The sequence below is a fragment of the Etheostoma cragini genome, chromosome 21 (assembly GCF_013103735.1).
Source record: "Etheostoma cragini isolate CJK2018 chromosome 21, CSU_Ecrag_1.0, whole genome shotgun sequence".
NCBI lineage: Eukaryota > Metazoa > Chordata > Actinopteri > Perciformes > Percidae > Etheostoma > Etheostoma cragini.
The window spans coordinates 6,420,935-6,443,529 of NC_048427.1; the positions used below are offsets into that span (position 1 = coordinate 6,420,935).

Genomic DNA, 22,595 nt, shown 5'->3' on the forward strand with positions numbered 1-22,595 from the left:
GCTAAATCAGGAATCCTTTATCACGTGTTAAAGAAAAAACAAGTATGTTATGTCACTTTACAAATTGAGTAGCCTAATAAGCTATTTTCAGCTTTTTTTCTCTGGTTTGTTCTCTAGCCTACTTATTTACCTTGCTCTAACTGAAACCCTTACACATCAATATAATTACAAATTGCAATCCCATGTCGGAAGTGGCCTATTTTTGACCAGCCGGTCTTATTTAGTAGGCTAATGAAAACTCAACACCAATAATCCAAACCATCGGAAAGTAGGCCTAGCCTACAGCAGCCTAGCCTACATAACCCCATAATATACGCATGACCTATAACCTAACCTAATAAATGTAACCTCTGACCTTCCACCTTCATTGGAGTGGCATCCCTGGGGTGAGTTTGGTGCCAGGTGGGGTTTCCATTGCCCACACACTATGGAAAGCCATTTTGACATTTCAAACTAGAATGGATATGTGTTGCAGAAATCTTTAATTCAGTTTTGCCTATTCAAAACAGAATTACAGATATCTCTATCTGTCGTTTTGACTAGGCAAGTCACAATTACGCCACGCCCCTTTACCCCTCCCCTCACGCCCCTCCTCCCTATGCCAAAACAGTGACAGAAAGTTGAAACTGAAAACAGTGACATTGTAAAAATCTTGACAGCGTAAAAAAAAAAAATGTCACTGAAAAGACACGGACATCAAGAAAAAATTTACATTGACATTGAAAAACCTATCATGATGCAAACAAATGTCAAAGTGAAATAATATCATAGGATTATGAGATTATTACTTTTTGATGTTTGTGTTTTATACTTCAGTTCAACAGTTTTCAATGCCAATATTTGTTGTTTCAATGCCAAATTTTATTTTCAATACCACAGGTTACTGTCACTGTTCTAGCTCCATACACACTTTTCGCCCAAACAGCCCCTCGAACACGGCGAGACCAGAGGGCAGGACAACGTCTCATCCGACCTGTCAAATCAACACCAGCCAATCACAGAGTAACAGACCAACTGGGACTTCTAAGATACAGGAAAACAGCACAAAACCTGTTAAATCAGTCAGCAACTGGGAACAAATAAGGGTCCGGGGAATTTGTACTTTTTAAAGTTTTCGTTTTTAGAATGTGTCTTAGGTTCAGTAGCTACTGACTTCGATTGTTTGACACGCCTCCTTCAAAAACGTCACGACGAAACATGGCAGCTTTCTTGACTCGGTTACACCATATTTCGCTCCACGTTTCTAATGCGGAAAAAATAGCCAACGACCTTGTCTCTAAATTCAAGTTTAGTTTGTTTGCCACCAGACTAACCGACAGGTTCCGGCAGCTGGCTTTTAGAAAAGGAGCGGCTGTGTTTATTGTGAATGAGAGACCAAAACAGAGTAGGTCTAGTGTGGGAATGAATGAAGAGCCACCCGGGATCAACGTGGGGAAACACAACCAGGATTATTCTGCTAAATGTCTTTACGATGCCATCCTACCTTACCCGGTGGATACTGTAAGCAACGTGTGTTTCGAGGTGGACGATGTGGAAAAGTCATTCAGGACTCTACGCCATCTGGGATGCAATTTCCTCGTGCCGCCCACATCAGTTCAGGACGATAATGGTCTCGTCACATACTCAGTGGTAAAGTCTGCTGTGGGAAATGTGTGCCACACACTAATTGACAAGACCAACTATAATGGAAGCTTCTTGCCTGGATTTGATGTCATTGAAAAGGACTGCGGCTTGCCAGCAGAGGACAAGTCTTGTCCAATCACACATTTTGATCACATAACTTATGTCTGTCCCAGGAAAACAACCCAGCAGGTCATGAGGTGGTATGAGATGCTCTTTGGTTTTCAGAGGTTTTTCATTGATAGGTGAGAATTCATGACATTTACTGTTGTGTTTTTTATTATGTTCCATTTGAATTCAGTAATAATATGACTGCTCTTCTGACTAGTGAAGAAGATGTGGATGAAGGTTTTGTCGTAAACCAGGAAGGAATTGGACTTCGTCTTACCGCCATGGAGTACTGGAAATGCAGCAAAGCAGGCCTCGTTCTCTCATCTGTGGACAAAAAAGTGCCCGACTGCAAGTTTGTCATTGCCGAATCACTGCCTGAACAAGGTAACATGAACATATTTCAGTGCATTTAATTTCTGCCATGATTACACCTGTATGACTGTGTGCTTGCCCTTATTTCAGGCAGGAATCAGGTTGACACCTTCTTGGAGCAGCATGACGGCCCAGGGATCCAGCACATTGGGCTCTACACTCAAAACATTGTTTCTTCTGCAAAAGCGATGGCTGATGCTGGTGTTGACTTTTTCTCCCCGCCTCATGCCTACTACACTGGGGTTTGACTGACTCTTACAATGAACAAACATATTGACTTGATTAATGCAAGCATGGCCCACATTTAATTAAATAGTTTTAAAAAATTGTAGTAATAAACGTGTAATAATCACAGTAATTACAAATACACAAGACACATCCGCGTCTTAAAATAGGGACATTGCAGAGGTACACTTATTTGTAAATTTGCATTTTCAACATGTTAAATTGACACACACAGAGTCCAATTTATAGTAAGTCTATAGGCACCAAAAGATCAGTTCACAACAGGCTAGATCAGTTCTTGTCAGGCTTCAAGATTTTAGGTTTGAGGATTTGTTAGTCTTTAACACTTCCTCAAAGTCCACCAGAGTACTATAATAGTAAAACAAATATTTATTTTCTGTTGGATTTCTGGATTATTTTCTCGCTTGGTCTTTTAACAAAGTGGCTGACTGTTACATAAAATAATGGTATATAACATAATAATAATACTGGTTTTATTTGCAAATGTGTAATCTTCTACTGTGGTTATCAACTCTTCTACCTATCCTGTGTGCTGTGACAGGTGGGAAAACAGCAGGAGATAGAGGATGCAGGACATAACCCCCAGATGCTGGCGCAGCATGGCATTCTCCTAGACACACAGACAGCATCCAGTGAAAACAAAGGGTGAGAGGCAATTGGAGAGCTGTAATCTTGCACCACTTTTAAGATGTGATTGCATGTCAGAGTTGTGACATTCATCATTTTAGTGTAGATTTCAATTCAACATGTTTCTAATGGTCACATTAGACCAACTAAGTGTCCTTACCTTGTTATTATCTCTTTCCAGATACCTACTCCAAGTGTTCACCAAGCCCATCTTTGCAGAGGACACCTTCTTCCTCGAGCTAATAGAGCGAAGAGGGGCAACAGGTTTTGGTGAGGGGAACATTAGAGCGCTGTGGAGGTCGGTGCAGGCACACATGGAGAATCAGGTGGGGGGTTCTCAAGTAGAGGGATCCCCAAAAACTGTGCAAACTGCTGTGTATTAGTCAATTCCGATATTTTTAACTGGAAAAAACATGTATAAAATATAATATATTAACGGAATAGTTTTCCACAATTGTTCTCTATTTCAGTTTTTGTGTTTTTTTTGTGGTAAATCTTAAGTTACATGTTGCACTGCTAAATACCTGTCTTTGGACATGACTGAACCAATGAAAGACGTAAAACAGCCCTACTTTTTACTTGAAATGTTACTAAAAAATACCCTTTCTATAGCAGTAAAAAAATGTCTTTGTTTTCACTGTGTCAAAGCAACTGACCGCATCTGCTCCTCAATAAATCTGTTACTCTCACCAGGCCATGAAGACCAATTACTGTCCTCAAATAATGTGTTGTCTGTCTTAGAATGTGGGTGGGCTAAATTTCAGAATAAGAGCTCTTGAAATCTCTTAGATCATCTTATGTAAACATTGCCAGGGGCCAATGAGGAGAATAAGTACTGATGTAAGGTATCATAGGGAGTTGTCAAGTTTCTGTATGGACTGAAGTACGGAGTGTGGACTTGTAGCTGGATTTGTGCCAGTTCACCTTCTGGGCACTGCCAAGTTGCTCTTGAGCAAGGCACCAAACTCTCAACTACCCGGGGCGCCTGTCCAGCAGTCGCAGCCCCTTGACTCTGACATCTCTATTTGTGCATGTATAGGACCTTAGCATGTGGCGGTTTTTTAGGCCTTTTCCACAACAGAGTAAAAAAATTGTAATTTCCTCTTTGGGGATCAATAAAACTAAATAAACTATTATTATTTAATTAATCTTACAGAGCACTCTGAAGAAGAACATCCTCTGGTAAGCTCCCTTGATGAGATGAGTTTGTCTCCCGTCTTAGGTTGCTGGTCACTCATTTAGTTTAGGTTGGGCTCTAAGTTGTTCTCTCTACCCCATGATACCAGCTGTGACATATTATGTTCCCACAGATCGACCTCAATGAGCACTCAAAGACATGCCACATATGAATTGCCACATTGTCAAGTACTTTTGTTACCTGGAACCCTGGATCTTTGTATCCTCAGAGAAGATGAAGTACTGATTGGGCCACTGGGGAGTCAACCATCTCACAAAGTGAGGCAATGACATCACACGTAAAACTTGGGCTTTTTTTTCTTCTTCTATTTAGACTTGAAATGCTTTAAACTGTTAAAATGTGGGTGATAAAAAGTTACATATCCTTCTGTTGGTTTCAGGTGTGTATTTTTTGGTGGTCTAATTGAACATTTGGCAACATAGAAAATGTTTTGAATACAGTGCTAATTACAGCAAGAAACTGAATGTCAGTTCGGACTCATTGTTCGACTGATCTGAACGCTATCTGAAACATGCAATCTAGTATCCAGAGACTGACTGTGTCAATTTTGGTAACATTTGAATGAAGACTTGTGGATATGTAGTAATCACAATGACTGAAAATAAAACTGTTCTGAGCCCTTTTTCCAAATACCTCACTAATACAGTCACTCGTGAACCGTTACAAGGAGAACAGCTGCAGCTCTCTCAGATGATGTCGGGGTTTAAGCAATGTGCATGCTTTGGCAAAAACACCACTTCATAGCTTCTAAGAAGGGATCTCCAAACCCACAGAGATGTGCCAGTTTAATTAACTTGCCTATAAACATTATAGGCGAGGATTAGCGGGATAGATGAGAAGGAGTGAAATTCAGATGGAGTTCCATGAAAGCCATATGCTATCTTTGTGTTCTGACTGCAGTTACAGTATCCCCACTGAGTAACATCAGAGAATAATTTAAACAAGGAGGAAAAAAAGTGAACTTGTGAATGCATGTACTTCTGCATTTTGACAAGTGGTGTCAGTGTTTTTCTTTCACTCAAGTGTCACTTTCTTGGCCAAGCTAATCTTTTAAAAGTTGATGATGTATTTGTGATTTGTGTCCATTGAGAGAAAGCTTACGGATTCTAGGAATGACAAACAAACTAAAATACTGCATATAGAATAGGTGTACCCAAAATTCTGCTTTGAAACTACAGTATGAACAGAGTTACATGTTTTAGGTGCATTTGTTTAAATTCTGAATGAAAACCCAAATTATAAAATGGGAGTTTGGTCATGAATGGAGAGGATTAACTGTTCATTAAAGTTGAGCAGGGATGGCTTCTGTAACAGGAGTCCTTTAGCCATCTGTTTGAGACCGGTGTGAACCACAGATGGCATACAGCATTCTGCATGGGGTCTCAGTACTGGGAGTTGGAAGCTCACTTCCTTACTGTTAACCATATGCTAGCGACAGTTACATTAACAAAGACAAATTCAAGTCAAATGACTAAAAACACCTAAATCAAATTGCTTATTATTTATCAAACAAATAGAAGCCAAAACGCTTCCATTTAACGTTGTTGCACTATGATTGGTGGATACTGCCCCCTGTAGTTTTGACAGTCACAATACACGCTGCCAAACTTATTGAATTGCAATACTTCTTAATACTTCTTATAATGAGCCATTTTGATCATCCGTGCACACAACACAATGCAACGTCAGCATTTCTTTTCTAAACTGCCTGGTTTTTAGACTGCTGGGGTTGGTAAAAACAACGTGTCACCCCCACACTGTAGCCTACATAGTGGTGGAGACAAATCCTTGGTGCCCTTTAACCCAAAAGGCAGACAGTCTAAAACCGAGGAGGACAGTCTTGGAGAGATTAGAGTCACACAACAGATGTTACTCCTTGATTAACAATAGTGTGTACCAGGGGTGAGCTTCAGCCACCCACCCTTCTGAGGCCCAGTGTGTTAACTTCAGCCCCCACAAAATAAATGAATTTACTGCATGTGATGTGAATAGGAATAATACATACCTATTTGTTGATCTTTCTACTAGTGCAGCTTTCAGTGACGTTACAGTCATATCTACTTACTTTACTTTTGTGCAGTGCTTATATAGAATAGTATAATTGGCTTATGTCACTTTTCAAACATGCATCAAGTTCACGTTTTTTTTTTTTACTACCTGCTGTCTGTTGCTCACAATGTACACACAGCGTTGAAACATATAGACAGGTAAGCAAACACAAAGCTGTTATACTGTGTGTGAACAAGCTGTATCTGGACATCAAAGATTAAATACTGACTTCACCTGTAGTCAGGCCTGCTAAAAGTAGGCTATTTAAAAAAAAAAGGACTTTGGGGGATAGACAGAGTCACTGACCTAAGTGATATTAAATATTATGCAGGGGACCATATGTACACAGAAAGGAGAACATCTGTTTCAAAATTTCAAATTTTTTTTTTATTTCACCTTTATTTTTCCAGGCGGGTCATTAAGAACAAGTTCTTATTTACAATGGCGGTCTGACAAGTGGCATAGCCACCTATACAGGAACTAATATATATATATATATATATATATATATATATATATATATATATATATATATATATATATATATATATATGTAGAGGATTGACCTCTATCTGGCTCTTTTAAGTTACACACAAATGACACGTTATAGCGTTACACCACTGTTTATTGTGAAAATGACTTGTCTATGCACAGCTCAAAACGGATTACTTTTCATTACTGCAAGGTGGATTGATCCACTAGTTACGACCGCGGGGGCGAAATGTTACAAAAAATCTTGAATAGATTAATGTTTTACTTTCTAACTCCACAAGCTTCAGCTGCATAGGACACGAAGTTTAAATAAGCCAAATAAGTCGAATAATTTACGTCAAACTAAAAGATTTAGTGGTACAAAATAACTTTTCAGACACCCCTCTCCTCTGTCAAAAGTGGTATTGCTTGCGTATGTTGTCACAGGCTCATTAGCGTGCAAACTTGGACAGTAGCTAGCTAGAGCACTGGGGCTATGTTGTAGTTTGTAGGAGCTGCTGCCTTGAGCAGGACGTGAATAGAGCTACTCGCCTTGCTTCCTGTCTGACGCCTTGTTCTGGTTTTCTGCTAAAACAAAACTCAACATGGTCCAGCAAAACTAAGCCGTTGCCTGGTGTTGTTGGAGATAAGAGGCGCTCACCGTGATGCTTGTGAGTGGTACTTTTTGTTAAAATAATAAAGTTTTTGTGCTAGCTAACTTAGTAAATGTAAGCTAGTTCATTAAGTATGGTGCTCCCTTGTGTTTTGATAGTGTGTGATTCGCATGAATGGTGATTTTTACGTTGACAAATGTAATTAAAAGTGAGTATTTTTTGTGGAAACTTAACATAGTTAGCTTAGCAATTTTTCCCCATGGACTGCCATAGCTCTGTCTCTTTTGTCTTGTCTGGGGTATTACTCACAAAAATGCAGCTCAAACTGATTTTCTCGGTTCTTTCTTCATTTTATTACTATGTATTATTATTATATATGCATTGTAAAAGGCACAATGTGGTGCAATTTTATGGGGAAGGATAATAAAACAAGTGTTAATAAGATTGTGAAGCTCAGACATGTCCATATGCAGAGCCTTCAAATGATCCTTGCTAACTACCAGTTTTCTTGCCAGTATCATCCGTTCATCGTGTTGATGTCAGCCCACAAAGTATGCTCGGCTTGTTTGACATCTGAAAATAAACACTATAAGATTAGTTGACAAAGTGACTAAAGTTCTCCATAAAGTTTGCAAAGAGATGCTCATTGGAACAAAAGCATTTTATGTGAATTGGCTTTGCTCACAAACATTCTGATCTCATACTGGGTTTTCACTTATGCATGGCACACATGGCAAGATAAGTCAGTATTGTCTAAGACCTTTTTTATTGTTATAACTTTTTAATAAGCCAGTGGGTGGAGGATTATTTGGTGGCTATGTTATTTGGATCTCTATTAGACCCTTGTACTTGTATACATTTTGTGCCGTTGCAGTGGAATGTTGTTTTCTTATCTTTACTATAGCCTCAGGTATAGACAGAATTGGCTGACATACAATCCAACCGATTCTGCAATGTGAGGGCTCTCTGGAATCATAAACACTGGAGCTTGTTTAACCTGAACTTCTCAGTGTCCCATGGCCATGATTATGACAGCTAACGTTCATAAGTGGCTTGAACATGCATACATTATGAGTTAAAAAGACATACTTACGTGTCATTTCACTTTTTGAGCATATGTACATTTCATATTTTATCATCAGTTGCTTGTGGCCTTTCTGTCAAGTTCAAAATCCTGTTTGCTCTGTAGCCTGTGTGTAACATTCTGTGAGCTGCCGTCACACCAATTTCTTTGCCAAACTCATTTCCCTTTCATGAGGGATTTTTGGAAAAGGGGTTGTTTGTGCTGGTTATTTGGACAAGCTCAGTTTTCAGGGCCCTTTCTTTTTGAAACTGAGAGGCATCCACCTGGAGGGCTGGCAAGCTCATCTGAAAAATTGTTGAACAGTTTTAACTCAAGTAGAAAAGAAGTTGCCTATCAGAGCTTGCAGATGATTCCTCTTTCCTTATCCATATCATTTAAAATACACAATTTGAAGTCTCTCTAAGAGCCTGTGTATTGAAATGTCACTATTATGACATTGTTCTAACACTTATCTGAAAAAATGTAGTTCCCTGGCTTTCATGTTTCATGTATATATGGTCAGTAGAAATGCAGTGTGGGGGATGGATAAATTCCTGCATGTAAAACTCAAGAGTGCTCTTTCCTCTCCACTACAAAATGTGGTTACTGAAGGTTAATAGGGCTGTATCCACTGGATGTGACTTATTCTTATTTGGGTCTATTAACATGCAATGTTATTTTGCTGTGGGAGTAGAAAAGGGTTCCTTTGTAATTAAGAGACTTTGTTAGATTTAGCATTCAAGTGGACACCATTTCTCTCTGACGTGAACACATTAGCCAAATGCCTCGATTACAGACCTCAACAACGCTCTTGTTCTGGGCAAACGTATACAGTGCAAGTGATTATGTAGGAGATGATTAAACAGCAGGCCTGCTTTAAAACGTAGGCATCCTTGGCTGCCATGCATAGCCATGCTGAGCCTTTGTGTTTATGGTAAGTGGGCAGCTGCATGCTTGTGAGACCTTGGCTGCACCCCAGGCCCTCAACTGAGCCTGATAACTACTATTGAAGCCTCCCAGCCATGCTCATTTCTGACTATTCACTCACTGCTTTAAATGTAGAGTGTGCCTCCTGTTTGACATAGCCTAATGTCTGTGAACATGCAGACAGCTGTGGACTGGCCTCCACCTTACAATGAGTATCATACATTTCCTTTCAGTCAGTCAACCGTGGCAAAACTTGTTGGCACCTGCCTTTTGTGGCACATAATTAATGACAACACCAACCAAGAAAGTTTTGGGTTTCAAAAACCTTGCATTTTCACTGTGAAAATAAGGCACAGGGCTGTAAAAAAAGCAGAACCGGTTTGCCAATTTGTCATTTGATTAACCGGTCTTCATGGGCTCTTCATGTCTATGTGCCTTCTATTACATGCCCTGTAAACACACCCACCATTGTGACATACACAGAACTGCTCAAATGGGAGTCCAAATATGGATCCTGTGCAAGCCATGCAACTCAAAGAAGTAGGCCACTAGAGCGAATAGCTTGGGGAAACAAGTTTTTGAGGAACATGCAAATTTTCTCCCAAGGAATCTATCTGTGGAAGGGGACACTTTTACCCAGCATTCCTTTCACAAGTGGTGTGGGGATGAAGAGCAGCACAAATCCCTCAGTTCGGTTTCAAATCGGGGCGTCTCAGGTGCTCAGCAGATGCTCGGATTACTGAGACATTCACAATCCTGGGATTGGTGAGAACAGGACACAGATCCGACTGCCATGCATGCAGGAATGTAACAGAAGTCTGATAATTCAAAATACAGTTTTACACACATGAAAGCTTAATTAAAAATTGTAAGCTCAAATAATAATTTTAAAAGTGGATTATAAGTAGTTAATACACATTGATTATTAGCCTGTACAAGGTGCCACAGGGATTCAAACAGTGTTGTTTCTACCAGCTGTCCAAGTCCTATAAAATGGATTAGTATTAGCTCTAATTGTCAGTCAGACACAAAGCTGCCAAATCCTTATGTAATGTTGGCCTAACCTATGGGATTACAGTCCATGCAATGTATGAAAAAGCTGTTTTAATTTATGGGTAACTACAGTTTAGATGCCTATTGTAATGGTTAAGCTTGACAGTCTGTAGTCTGGACTTGACCGCGATATGTGAGTTTTTGAAAAATGTAATATACAATATAGTAATCTGCTTCTTTCTTCTGCTCTTACATTGAACATAAAGCAGGGTCTGTTTTTTAGGCTTTTGAAAATAATAGCTGACTCTAAAGCAGGCCTCCGCTTTAAACTCCACCCGATCTTTTCTGTGGTTTCCTCTCCTATCCTATCTATTGCTCATTTAGGCCGCACGATAGCTTGCTATTTCTGACACGCTAAAAAAGCGATGGCTGAAAAGCATGTGGTGACCCAAAAGGAAGTGTGGTGTCCGATCAGCTTGTACAAGACAGCGTTATTGTTGTCATTTAGGAAGGCCGCTGTCACTGCAGACCTGTTTTCTTGTAATGGAAAGCCTCATCTGAGGAGAACGTCGTGCAACATTCTTCCCCGTCTCGGAGATTAGACTTCTCAGTTGTCATGGCTGTTGCTGCACCAACCCAGATAAAAAGCTATCAGCCTGCCGAAGCATTGAGACTCCAACTGATTCCAGATCCGTCACAATCCGGGTTTTGACGTAAGAAGGATAGCAGCACCCCTTGGGCAGAAATTCTAGATACCTCATGTTTACCTCAACCGATGAAAGCTTCATCTGCATCTCATTTTTTGTGATCACATCTGCATCTGCATCTGTATCTTCCAAACACAAGGTGCACCCAGCATAAGGTGTGTGCGTTGGGTGTATCCAGAAAGCACTGGAAATCAGGTCTCTGTAAGCTTGGTCTGTACGAGGAAAAAGCAGACAGGCAGCCATTTGCCAGCAATTCTCAACATGTTTTTTATTCACAAACTGTCAGTAGTTTGAAACTTTTTCAAAGGACGTGGGGCTAGGTTAGGCTTTTATAATTGTGTGTTCAATTTGTGTCATGGAGCTGAAGAATGTTTATAATTATGTTATAAACCTCGCCCATTTAAAGCACTTAGCTCAGATTTATGGGTTAAAAACGTAATGCCTGAGCATGGGAAAGATGATAAATTGTTGTGATTCTTGTTGTTTACAGTTTAGAGTCCAGAGTGTCATGCTGCAGTCAGACTTTTTCCATTTTTCTAGAGAAGAAAAACATAATTTATTATCCTTTTTATGTGGGTAAACATCACGTTAAAGAGCTTTTCTTGTTGTTGCCAATTTCATTTATTAATTTCTTACCAATAATGGTAATATAAAAACAATTTGTCCTCTAACCCAGCCCATCACCAGTTATTTCTGCTGTGTAACACAGATCTGTGTGGTTACTGGTCACGCACAGTATAAGCTGGCCTGACTTACTCCAGCTCCAAGCTGTGATCTGGTCTTTTCTATTCAACAAGTTAAAGCTGTCAGACACCTTGAACCATGCCGATCTCCTTGTAGAACTCTGCTGAAAACATCCGTGTGTTAAAGTTGATTTCCTGACGTGATAAGTGTTAGTAATGGAAATCATATGCTGAATGCAAACACCACCTCCAGTACGTCAGCTCCCTCAGGGTCTCATGATGCTGTCCCCCATCCCCTGCATTCACACACACTCCACCCAACACCCGCAACCTCAGATGTTGCCTCTTGTTTCCCAAGGTATGTCATCTTTTGCCCAGAGCCGATCTGTCATTGAAACAAACACTCTCAGGCAATCTTGCCTAAAGTGGAACTGATCTAGTTGTAGTAAGAATCCTCTGTAATGATTATATAGATGTACATCTGTGGCTAATCAGCTGCTTACTGTAACCGTGGTGCAGCACTAATGTGAAAAGGGTTGTTTTGATAACCGCAAGGTCAGCTATTCCCAGCAAGCCTCTGAGGATTCGATTACACAACTTTGACTTTGCTCTATTCCTCTCTGTGTAGTCCAGTATGGAACACTTTGAGGAAACTTGCTCTCTTAGATGACTGATAATCCTCCACATCGACAGGCAAGAAGAAAACAAGGTATAAAGTTCCAATTTTGGTGACACTGCGGAGGGAACACATGGAAGTGAAAATGCAGTGTCATTTCAATTCAGAAACTACCACATATGGAAACACGGGCGACGCCCTTGCAAATCAAAGCGAGTGTTTGCTGGAAGTGTTGCTTGCTCACTTGAGAATTTAAAGGACCTTGTCAAACCACAAACATCCCTTGAATTTTCACTTTTGTGTTATGTTTAACAGTAAGAGGGTTGTTATGGAGAATTACAGTAACTTCCGATTCTAAACGTTTAAGTGCTGTATGCTCTAAATGTGTGTGTGAGATAAGCTTGAAGGTTCAATGTGTTCAATGAATACTGCACTAAAAATCTTTTGACGTACAATTCTCAATGCCCTTTTAAAAGATGGCTCTGAAAAGTTTGCAACTCGCTCCGTAATGGAAGACACTAGCTGTAAACAGCTTGGATTGACAGGGGTAAGAATGGAACAGAAGTGTCTCCGACCACTTAGAGTGGGTAAACCCTGTCTAATCTTCCGGCGATTTGATTTTGCCCTGCAGCTCAGACTGGAAACTTTACATTATTCTATCCTGCTTCAGTTCACAATTTTGCGGGAAGCAATCACAAACTGGCTTATCCATCTGGCACGCTATTGGCAGGTTAAACACAATGACAATAGAGAAGCAACGGCAAGCAGCTTCTTGTTTACATTCAACAAGCCGCCCACCAAAGCGCAGCTACCCGTTGATGACGCTGCATTTTCTCCACAACATAGCTAAAGATGTACATGGTAGTGCTCTTGCCCCCTCATAGGGCCAAAAACTCTTGTCAGAATTAGCGCATTTAGTAATTTATTGCCAAAATAACTATTGTTCAAAGCATACAGATTAAAGGCAGATATAGATGACGCTGCAGAAGTGATTTGAAAGTTTCTATGGACTGTTGGATATCTTTTTTGTTTGTTGCTATGACTTTTTTTAATGACTGGAATCCAGTGTTAACGTCTGTGAATCCAGCTGACATCCTCCACAAAGAAGGAAGCTACTCACTTTTTAAAGTGTGAAGTAACGGTTGACACTGAAAAAGACATTTTCTGTTGAGTATTACAGTGAGAAAGCATTTGGTTAGCCCTCCGCTGATAGAGCTTCAAACCCAGGGGATCTGTTCTTCTCGATCCAGCTTGTTCTCTGCTTATATGGTTGACAGAATGTCAGAAATGTCCTGAATTCTAATCCTGTGCTCATCTTTGTGTGTCCGCTCAGGTTTGGGCCGAGGAGTGAAGCACATTCCTGCAGGAGTTGAGGGCTGCTGTCTTAAGTTTATGAGAAACCAGCCTGCTCCCACCATGCCTGTCAAGATGGCCGCCAGTTTTTCTTGCCCTCACTGGAACGGCCAGGAACTAGGATGTTTTTTGCCATGGTGATCATTTTCAAGAAAACACTGGAAAAGAAGGGCGCCGATGATGTAGCATCCAAAAGTACAGATTTGGGTCCGGTGAGATGTTTTTTCTACATGTTTAAGCATTGATCTGTGTGGAATTTGTCATTTTGTTTGTATGTAGCCTTGCCATCAGGCCTCAACTGCACAAGGTGGGGGTGCTGCTATTAATGCTAATTAATTAATTAGCTGTTTTGTAGCTTTACATTTTATTGTCTTATTTTGTCAATTTTTTTCAGAGCTTACATTTGACTTTTAGCTTCCCCCGTGCCAAATCTGTTGGAAAATTGAAAAGTGTTGCCTTACTGAATGACCAGAAGGGATGTCAAAAGAACTATTAGGATGTTGGAACATTGGGAATAAGGAATGTTTTAGTTAAAATTACTAATAATTGCATCACAATAGCTGCCAACTGTTATCACCAGGGTGTTGTCATCTGGGTTTGAATCCCCCGTGTTCCATTTAGTTCACTCAAAAGGACAACGGAGTATTTTAGTTCTACTAGGCTGAGCAACTCTGACTCATCCTGTAATCACCATCCATGCAGTAGAAATCCTCTTTTTGCCAGCACAGAGTGAAAAAATTCCCCAACTAATATGGTCTGATTTTGCCCTCCAGCCATGTGAAATGAAGTCATAATACTCCGAGGCTGTGTGTGTCAATCAGAGGAGCTTATGGTGGAACTCTCTCTGTTGAAAAGTCACACCTAGTCTTTCAGCAGAAAACAGTGCCATGGCAATTATACACAGAAGTTTGACTGTCCAGTTGGTTTTGATTTTAATTTGTTCATTTATTGACTTGTTATTGCCAGAACCTCCTACACATTTTAAACAAATCTATAAAGTGACTTTCTGGTTTCTGACAAGCTGACAGTAAATTTCTTTTACATTTCCAGGCACAGACCATGAGCCAGGGGACTGCACTTTTCTCTTGTGGACTCATGGGTAAGAGTCTGCCATCATTCTCATTTATGTACACATTCACACCTCTCAGGGGGATTTGGACAATTTCAGTAGCAAATACCCAAAGTAGTAATTTCATACATTTTATAGAAATTGAGTCATCACATTAACGCTTAACTTCCTATGAATTTGTCATTGCCATACAATATAGATATTAAAGGAATTACTACCTTTTATAAATCATAGCAACATTTCTCAAGACATGTCATAATTTCTTCCAGCCTTGCACCATATTTATTCTTTTTTGGACCACTGTTGTCAGTCAGTGTGACTTATTCCCTATCGCAAAGTGGACATGACAAGTAAATATGTACTTACAACGGCCCTTAGGAGCCTGTAGTGGCCAGAAAATGTCAGGTGTTTAGTGACAGCAGTGGTTTGCAGGGGGCTTGTCGTATTGGAACATTTCTGAGAAATTATTGGCGGAACAGCAGCAAGCCAGTCTCTGCTGCATCTGGTCGACACTCACACGGCTACATGTGAAAAATGTCTGACGAGGTGTTTCTGCCCAGATGAATGTGTGTCAATGTTAGTGGCTTATCATTAGCAGGGATCTCATGGCACACTGCATGCTTTAAAGCTGTGGACATGTTGTCCCCTAGTTGACAATTTGGTTATGAATACAAAACCCTATTTCTTTTGTTTAACCAGCCTTATGAGTAGCAGCCTTCACAGCATTTGTATTGCAAGATTAAATGGTATTCTGTTCTTGCAGTAATTTGACATTGTGTAACACTGGCAGAGAACACAGCAATACCAATAAGTTTTGTTAACACTGGCCTTTGTTCTTCCTCCTGCGTGTGTATAGTAGATGGTATTTTGGGATTTATCACCATTTAAGAAGAATGGACCTTTAGCATTAGAGAAGTGGGCAGTGGCCTTGGTGTTTAGTATCTAACTCAAAGTAGATTGACCAGTTCAGTTGGCTGACCCATTCAGCATTCAGAGAATTTCTGTTGTGGGAATAGCAGGTGCTTTCTGGGCATGGCAGCATAGCTATGGTGCTGCCTGGCACAGAGCCAATCAGTAATGGCAAGATAGGGAGCTGGTTTGATTTAGACCTCTGGCCAATCTCAACAAACTAACACAATGATAAGCTTTAGTTAATATGTTTATGATGGGTTATTGACATTGTATCACACCTTGCCCAAACAGAAACAAGGTTTAATAACAAGTCAGACATTGAGCTCCGCTCCCTTTCCCAATTAGCTGTGATTATAGACTGTGACACTAAAGCAGTGCTTGGAGGAGGGGATTTATTTTTAAGTGCCAATTACATGAAGCAGTGAGTGTTGTCAATACAAAGTACACTTGTGGGACCATCGCGCTGACCCAGACTGGGGCAGTTTCATGGATGTCCATATCACCAAACTTGACTTGATTGTACAACCTTGGCACTAAAACAGGTTTTAGGACAGTTTTGTCTAAGAGTTTAATGCCTAAAGCAATTCTGTTAAAGGACTCGAGACATCAGGTCTAAGTTTCTATTCATATTTTTAAATTGTTCCAAAAACGTGTCTAGAAACCCTGCACACTGAATCTGATGTGAAATAAAATGCAGCCCTCAGTTAGTGATGATGATGTCACTAATGATGAAAATAAAGTGTGAAAAACTGGGATATTTTGCAAGCTTATACCACAGCTGCAGACGTCCTTCAAGATCTACTGTCTCAGCTGATTCATAAATAGAATTCACCTCTTTTTCTTTCTTTTTAAAAAAAAATCAGTTGTCAGATTCAAAACGTAGACAACTCCTAAACCATTGACAATTTCAGTGCTGCTATGGCAACATTCTTGGTCTTGATGTGCAAATAAGCCTATCAATATTTTAGGTTAGAATTTTGTCATTTAAAGGTTGTTTTAAATAAAAGAATTCTGGTCTTTTGTTGCAGAGACAAGCCGGTGGCGTAAGTTGGGTCACAGCTGTGCCATACAGCAGAGGCCAGTTGGGACCAGCCTGGAGAGCTTGTGGGACGTCCTGCCTGAGGTGCACAAGAGTTCTGCCCACTGGGATTGGGATGTTGGCTCTGCTTCGACCACAATCACCAGCTTGTTGCATGACCTCAGTCTGACTGAGACTGCGTCCTCACACTCCACTGCACCTCCTAGCAAGCGGCAGTGCCGATCCCTTTCTTGCTCAGATGAGCTCGGTAGTTGCCGGTCTAACTGGCGCCCTCAGGGTTCTCGGGTGTGGACAACGGTAGAGAAGAGAAGGTGCCACAGCGGGGGCAGTGTCCATCGCGGCGGTGTTGGGAACGCGCAGCTTGGCTTCCCGGCCATGCAGCGCAGCTCCAGCTTCAGCCTGCCCGCCCGCTCAAACACCCTGCTGCTGCCCTGCTTCTCCCAGCATATCGCCTGCCCCTCTGCCTTCACTGGTCTGACGCCATCATCCTCCATGATCCTGTCCTCTAAGCCCTCAGCACAGCCCCTCTACCTCTCTCATGAACAGATCTGCCTCCCTGAGCCTCGTGAACCCTCGCCACCCAGCTCCCCTGACTCCACCCCAGAGCTGGAGCGCAGGGGTGAACCAGGTGGTCTTGCCCGTAGCCGCTCGCAGCCGTGCGTCCTCAACGACAAAAAGATTGGTGTGAAGCGCAGAAGACCAGCCGACACACAGAAACAGAGGCCTTCTCTGGACCTGGCCAAGATGACACAGGTTGGTGTAAAAGTGGATCACAAAGAAAAAAAAAATGCTTGGTATCATTTTTAATCACGACAATATACTCTTGATTAAATACTCCAATCTCTGCCAGTTGGTTCCTAGGATCTAAGGAGTTTGAATTCTGTTTAACATCAATTCATGCTTGAGCAATATTTTATAAGAGGCAATTTCCAGTGGCATTTTATGTGCAATTTATTTATTGGTTGAACTCATCACAGCCCTCTTGTTCTCTAAACTGTCAAGCGCATGAGACAAGACTCTCAGGAAATAGTCATGCCAGCTGGAAGCTCTGCTAGGACCATCAGTATCCCTAACATTAGCTAATTATACAACGCTGGTTAGGCAACTTGCTCCTTCCATGTTGGATAAACAAACACTTCTAAGGTCACGCTATAGTGTCTGCTCTCCCTCAGCACACCTCAGTGTATCTGCAGGCACTGTCATTACATGAAGGCGATCGTTCATTCATGCAGGCCGGTTCTGGGTCATTATCTACTTGTGTATTTGCACTTACAGAATGGAGCACAACGAAGCACAGAATGTACTTTTTAGTGTGTTACTGGATTAAAATGATTTAATCACAGCAGAAATTGAAGAGGTCATTTAGATGATCAGATGAGTTTTGTACACATACAAGAGAGGATCTTATGAAACCACCGGCTTGACTTGGTCAATTTATGAAGTCAACCATAAAGTCAACAGACAATCTGTTCCATCAGCACTTCCTGGCAGGCGTTTGTCTCTTTGCCCCACAAGCATACAGACGCACAGTTAAGTTTCACACGTACGCTGACTGGATCATAAACACAGAGCTGGACTTGGCCCCTCTGAGAAAGTCTTTCAGAGTTCACCAGAGTCTTAACAACAGTGCTGCTGTGACACGACAAGCAGACGCCACACATGCTCCAAACAGGCAACTAACAATATTTTCACAGAGGAACACCAGGGTGCTGAGATTGTTAGCATTAGATCCTTCATGCTGTTTGTGCATTGTGTTTGCTATTCCTCTGTTAAAAGGGACTGCTGTGTTTTATTGCATCATATCTTTTTTTTTTTTTAAAGGTCCCACGGCATGAAAATTTCACTTATTTTTTTAAATTTTTAAACATGAATGTGTTTCCCCAGTCTGCCTATGGTCCCAGAGTGGCTAGAAATGGTGACAGATGTAAACCGAGCCCTGGGTATCCTGCTCTGCCTTTGAGAAAATTAAAGCTCAGATGGGACGATCTGGAATATTGCCCCCTATGAGGTCATAAGGGACAAGGTTACCACCCCCTTCTCTGCTTTGCCCACCCAGAGAATAAGGCCCAACCATGAGAGAGCGACATCATGGCTTTCAAATGAGCAAAGTGGCAGCTGGTCACACCCCCAGCCTCCACCTTGGTTTATTCTCTTAGCCCAGTTATGCAACTAGATCCAGAGGTAGTGCTAAGTCAAAATCGACTGATCTCTTAATTGGTTTAAGCCATTTATCGAACAACAATGCCACACCATTGCCAGTTCCAGCTTCTCAAATGCGAGGATTTGCTGCTTTACTTTGTTTCCATGATTGTAAATTGAATATTCTTGTTTTTTGGACTATTGGCTGGACAAAACAAGCCGCTGACAAAGATGTCACCTTGGGAACTGGGGATGGGCAATTGTTTTTTTACAAGTTTTTTAGTCAAAACAATCATTTGATTAATTGAAAAATACACTTATTGTTTAAGCCTAGAAGTCTGAAGTTAAGTGCTGTGAAAATTCAGGAAATCACTATGGAAAAGATGTCCGCTTGTGATGATACACCAAACTTGCTTGGAACTCAACTTCAGGTTCACACGTCATCCTATGAGTACTCAAAGTCACCTTACTATTCAAAGATTAATTACTAAAATGTCCCCTCATCCACACGCCACAGCGGTGTAACTTACCCAGGGAGAAACTGCTACCCTCTGTGTGGCTCATTGCGGCTTCATGAATGTCAGGAAGTGGAGCAGCTGTATTAGAGGTTATAGATCGTTGCTCAGGGGAGGTGCGTGTTGGGTAAAGAGATATTGATTTCTGTAAATTCAGCTCAGTGGGTGGATTGCTGCCACAACCGAGCCTCATGAGCTATTGATCAGCTTGTATTGACGGAGAGTCAAGGTCAGTATGGATGAGGAGTCTGCGCTCTTCTACATTTCATTCAGAGACCGAGTGGGGTGGTCGTAGCCCACACGCTGGACATCGGCGGCACTTATTCATGACCCTCAATGTAATGGGGTGCGCTAATTTGTGTGAGAAAGGTTTTCTCTGCCTGAAACTCTTCAACTGCGGAACAACCCCCCCCCCGTTCTGAGTTAGAGCTGTACTTGGTTTACTTACTGTCGGCATTGTTGTGCTATATAGTCCAGACCACTCATAGCCTTATCAGTTCGGTCCCATGGCCTGGGCCCGAAATCTGACGGTGGAGACTGAAGTGCTAAGGCAGAAGGCTGCAATGTGACACTGGCCTGGTGCTGACAAATGTACCCGGCTTGACCAGAGCCAAGAAAAACAGCGGGGCCCTGTTTGATTTATATGGTGCAGAAAGCTTTCTCACTGCTGATGGATTGAAGATGTGGCTCAAAACATTACATTTTACTCTCTCATATCATTATAAACTGAATCCCCTTTAGGCTTTTGATTATTTTTCAGAGAAAATCTGAAGGTAGCTGGCAACACTTTGTGCTCTCGATTATATGTAGCTGTAGTTCATACATTTGGCTGTGACCTGCATCCCCAACAGTCTCAGTCCCTCAGGCTTGTAAGGTATTGCATAAGAACACAAGTGACAGGAGGTTTCACAGAAGCCCTATTCTCCTGTGTCCTTCTGGCCTAACACCGTTGTGGTCAGGCATGAGGCAGCTGTCCTGCCCTCTCCGTATTAGCTGTACAGATTGGATAAGCCTTTGTAATAAAGCCTTCCAGTCCAGCAAGCACAGCTGTCACAGGACCTGCCCGCAGCAGCACTGGCACATGTGGATTTGCCTAAGGAGGTTTCGGGGTTTTCTAGATGTACAGTATGTGTTCATTGTGTTCACAGTTCTAGTAAAAGGCCAGCGGAGTCAAAGGCCGACATGAGTGATGTCCAGCCTCTGGGCATCTGGCTACTTGCTGTCACGGTTCATGTTGGACCTCAGATTGCATAGCTTCACTCGTCAAACTGCCACTTGCTTTAGTATGTGATGCAGGCTTAATATATACCCTTCAATTCTTACTTTTTCAAATATTAGAGTGTTTTTTTGCCAGTGTTCAGATATGAGCTCACTGACTCACCCACATGCTGTATAAGTACAGCAGAAGCATTGTTTTTATAGGATGGCTGTTTGCCTTTTTAGTTTTCTTTGTGCCCTTGTTAGGACATGGTTCATAGTCCAACATTAAGGACATGTTTGATTTCCTGAACTAACATGCCATCACCATGGACTTCTACCAGACCAAAGACTTTACATACTTGTTTTAGTTTATGCTTGCTTCTTTGAGAACATAAATCTATGCTTCCAAAAAAAAAAAAAAAAAAGGATTTTTCTGTCCTTCCACAGAAACTTCGGAATTTCCACAGCCTTAGCTGCCCTGGAATCACAGGAGAAGACAGCTATGCATCAAGCCAGGCTCTTCCCACTCTCCGGAGCACCGCTCAGTGCGACACCGACGACTCACCGGCAAATGAACGCGACCTGGAGGACGTTCAGCCTCCGACCAAAGAAGGCGAGAACGTGTCGTCTGACCCCACCATCGAGGAGCTGGACTGGGCGGGGCTGTGTAGCATGAGGAAGGACGTGCATCAGCTTGGAGGCGAGCTCGACATTGAGCAAATTGAGAGGAACTGAGCTGGACCGTCTTCCTCCCGGGGGACGCTAATTTAAGGGGAGTTAAAGTTTATCACCAGGTGGTACAGTAAACAGTACTGATAAGTCTTAAGGACAAAGCAAGTTGTAAGCTAATGCAGTAAGCGTTTTAGCACTTGTTTTTTTCCTGAAGGAGAGATCAAGCAGGTGGGCTGAACACTCATTTTTGGAGGTGTTGTGTAGTTAGCAGCTACTCCCACACTGCATTATCTCAACTGTGTCTCAGGAGAACAAGGAAGTCTGGAGGACAGATTTCGGCGGAAATAGAACTCAAATATAAGTGATATTCGAGTTGGCTCAGAGACTGGGGTCTTTTACATTTCTCTGTAACCCTGATCACCGTCATTGTACTACATTTGGAGAGAATTGACAGCAGGTTTGTATAAATTCTCTGCACTAGAAAGAGTGTCCATTCCTGACGTGCTTCAATAGTACATGATGGACAGAAATGAAGACTACTTTTACAGCTACTGTTAGTAAAGCCCCTTTCACTCTTATAGAGCAACAAGCTGCACGCACACACATCCTGTAAAGTATATTGAAGAGCTTAACATTTCACACAGTAACATCCAGCTTCTCTCAGATCTATGCTCCAGTTTGTGTGAGAGAAACTTTGTAAGGCTAATAGGGTTAATATTCTTTCTTTTTACGATTTGTAACTACAAATGTATGTAAAACATGAGCATATTTCTATACAAATAAAAGTTTTAAATGTGTCACTTGTAATCACGTTATTTCAGCGTTAACAAAACATTCATAAAATGATGTGTGTTCCTAACGTGTTCAGACAGAATGTGAAGTTGGATGGGGAGCATAAATCACAAAGGACAGACGTTAGTTGGCATGAATAGATGTCAATTTGCTCTCTAGATGGCACAAATTCCTGCGAGTACCCAAGGCTTCTAAACACACTTATGTACAGGGTAAAGATTATTGTGAATTCCTGTACTAGCTAGTGGTTGAATATAATGTAATTATCCAATACTTTGAGAGTTTTTGGCGTTTCTGTATAACTTCTTTAATCGACAACTTCAATTTAATAATGCTACCTAAACTCCAACTCGGAGGCAAATGTTTCTCGAATCTGAGTGATGCGTTGTTGTATACTATAGCTGATTCACCTACCAAACACATGCTTACTTGGTAATTCATCTGCAATAATGTTATAACATTGTCAAGTACTTTAACCTTTGAGACTTTTTAAGTACATCTTACTGATGAAACATGCAGTCTTTTACTTATGCATACAGTGGGTACGGAAAGTATTCAGACCCCTTTAAATTTTTCACTCTTTGTTTCATTGCAGCCTTTTTCCAAA

General features: G+C 41.3%; 2 protein-coding genes across 5 annotated transcripts; both read left to right on the top strand.

Annotated features, from left to right (window-relative positions):
* The first annotated feature begins 1,117 nt into the window (after positions 1 to 1,117).
* On the top strand, positions 1,118 to 3,810 carry hpdl (4-hydroxyphenylpyruvate dioxygenase-like). The gene is made up of 5 exons (XM_034861466.1): positions 1,118 to 1,865; positions 1,949 to 2,115; positions 2,194 to 2,345; positions 2,891 to 2,994; positions 3,158 to 3,810. The coding sequence occupies exons 1-5, from the start codon at positions 1,198 to 1,200 to the stop codon at positions 3,357 to 3,359; spliced, it is 1,293 nt and encodes a 430-aa protein (XP_034717357.1). The 5' UTR covers positions 1,118 to 1,197; the 3' UTR covers positions 3,360 to 3,810.
* A 3,346-nt stretch (positions 3,811 to 7,156) lies between these two features.
* On the top strand, positions 7,157 to 21,994 carry fam53b (family with sequence similarity 53 member B). 4 transcript variants are annotated; one of them, XM_034861467.1, is made up of 5 exons: positions 7,157 to 7,365; positions 13,631 to 13,862; positions 14,695 to 14,749; positions 16,660 to 17,423; positions 20,972 to 21,994. In XM_034861467.1, exons 2-5 carry the CDS (start codon positions 13,773 to 13,775, stop codon positions 21,257 to 21,259), a joined length of 1,197 nt encoding a protein of 398 aa, XP_034717358.1. In that variant the 5' UTR covers positions 7,157 to 7,365; positions 13,631 to 13,772; the 3' UTR covers positions 21,260 to 21,994. The 4 variants fall into 4 exon arrangements, with proteins under 4 accessions (XP_034717358.1, XP_034717360.1, XP_034717359.1 ...); XM_034861469.1 differs by having other exon boundaries at positions 14,701 to 14,749; XM_034861468.1 differs by lacking the exon at positions 7,157 to 7,365 and adding an exon at positions 8,139 to 8,263.
* The last annotated feature ends 601 nt before the right edge of the window (positions 21,995 to 22,595 follow it).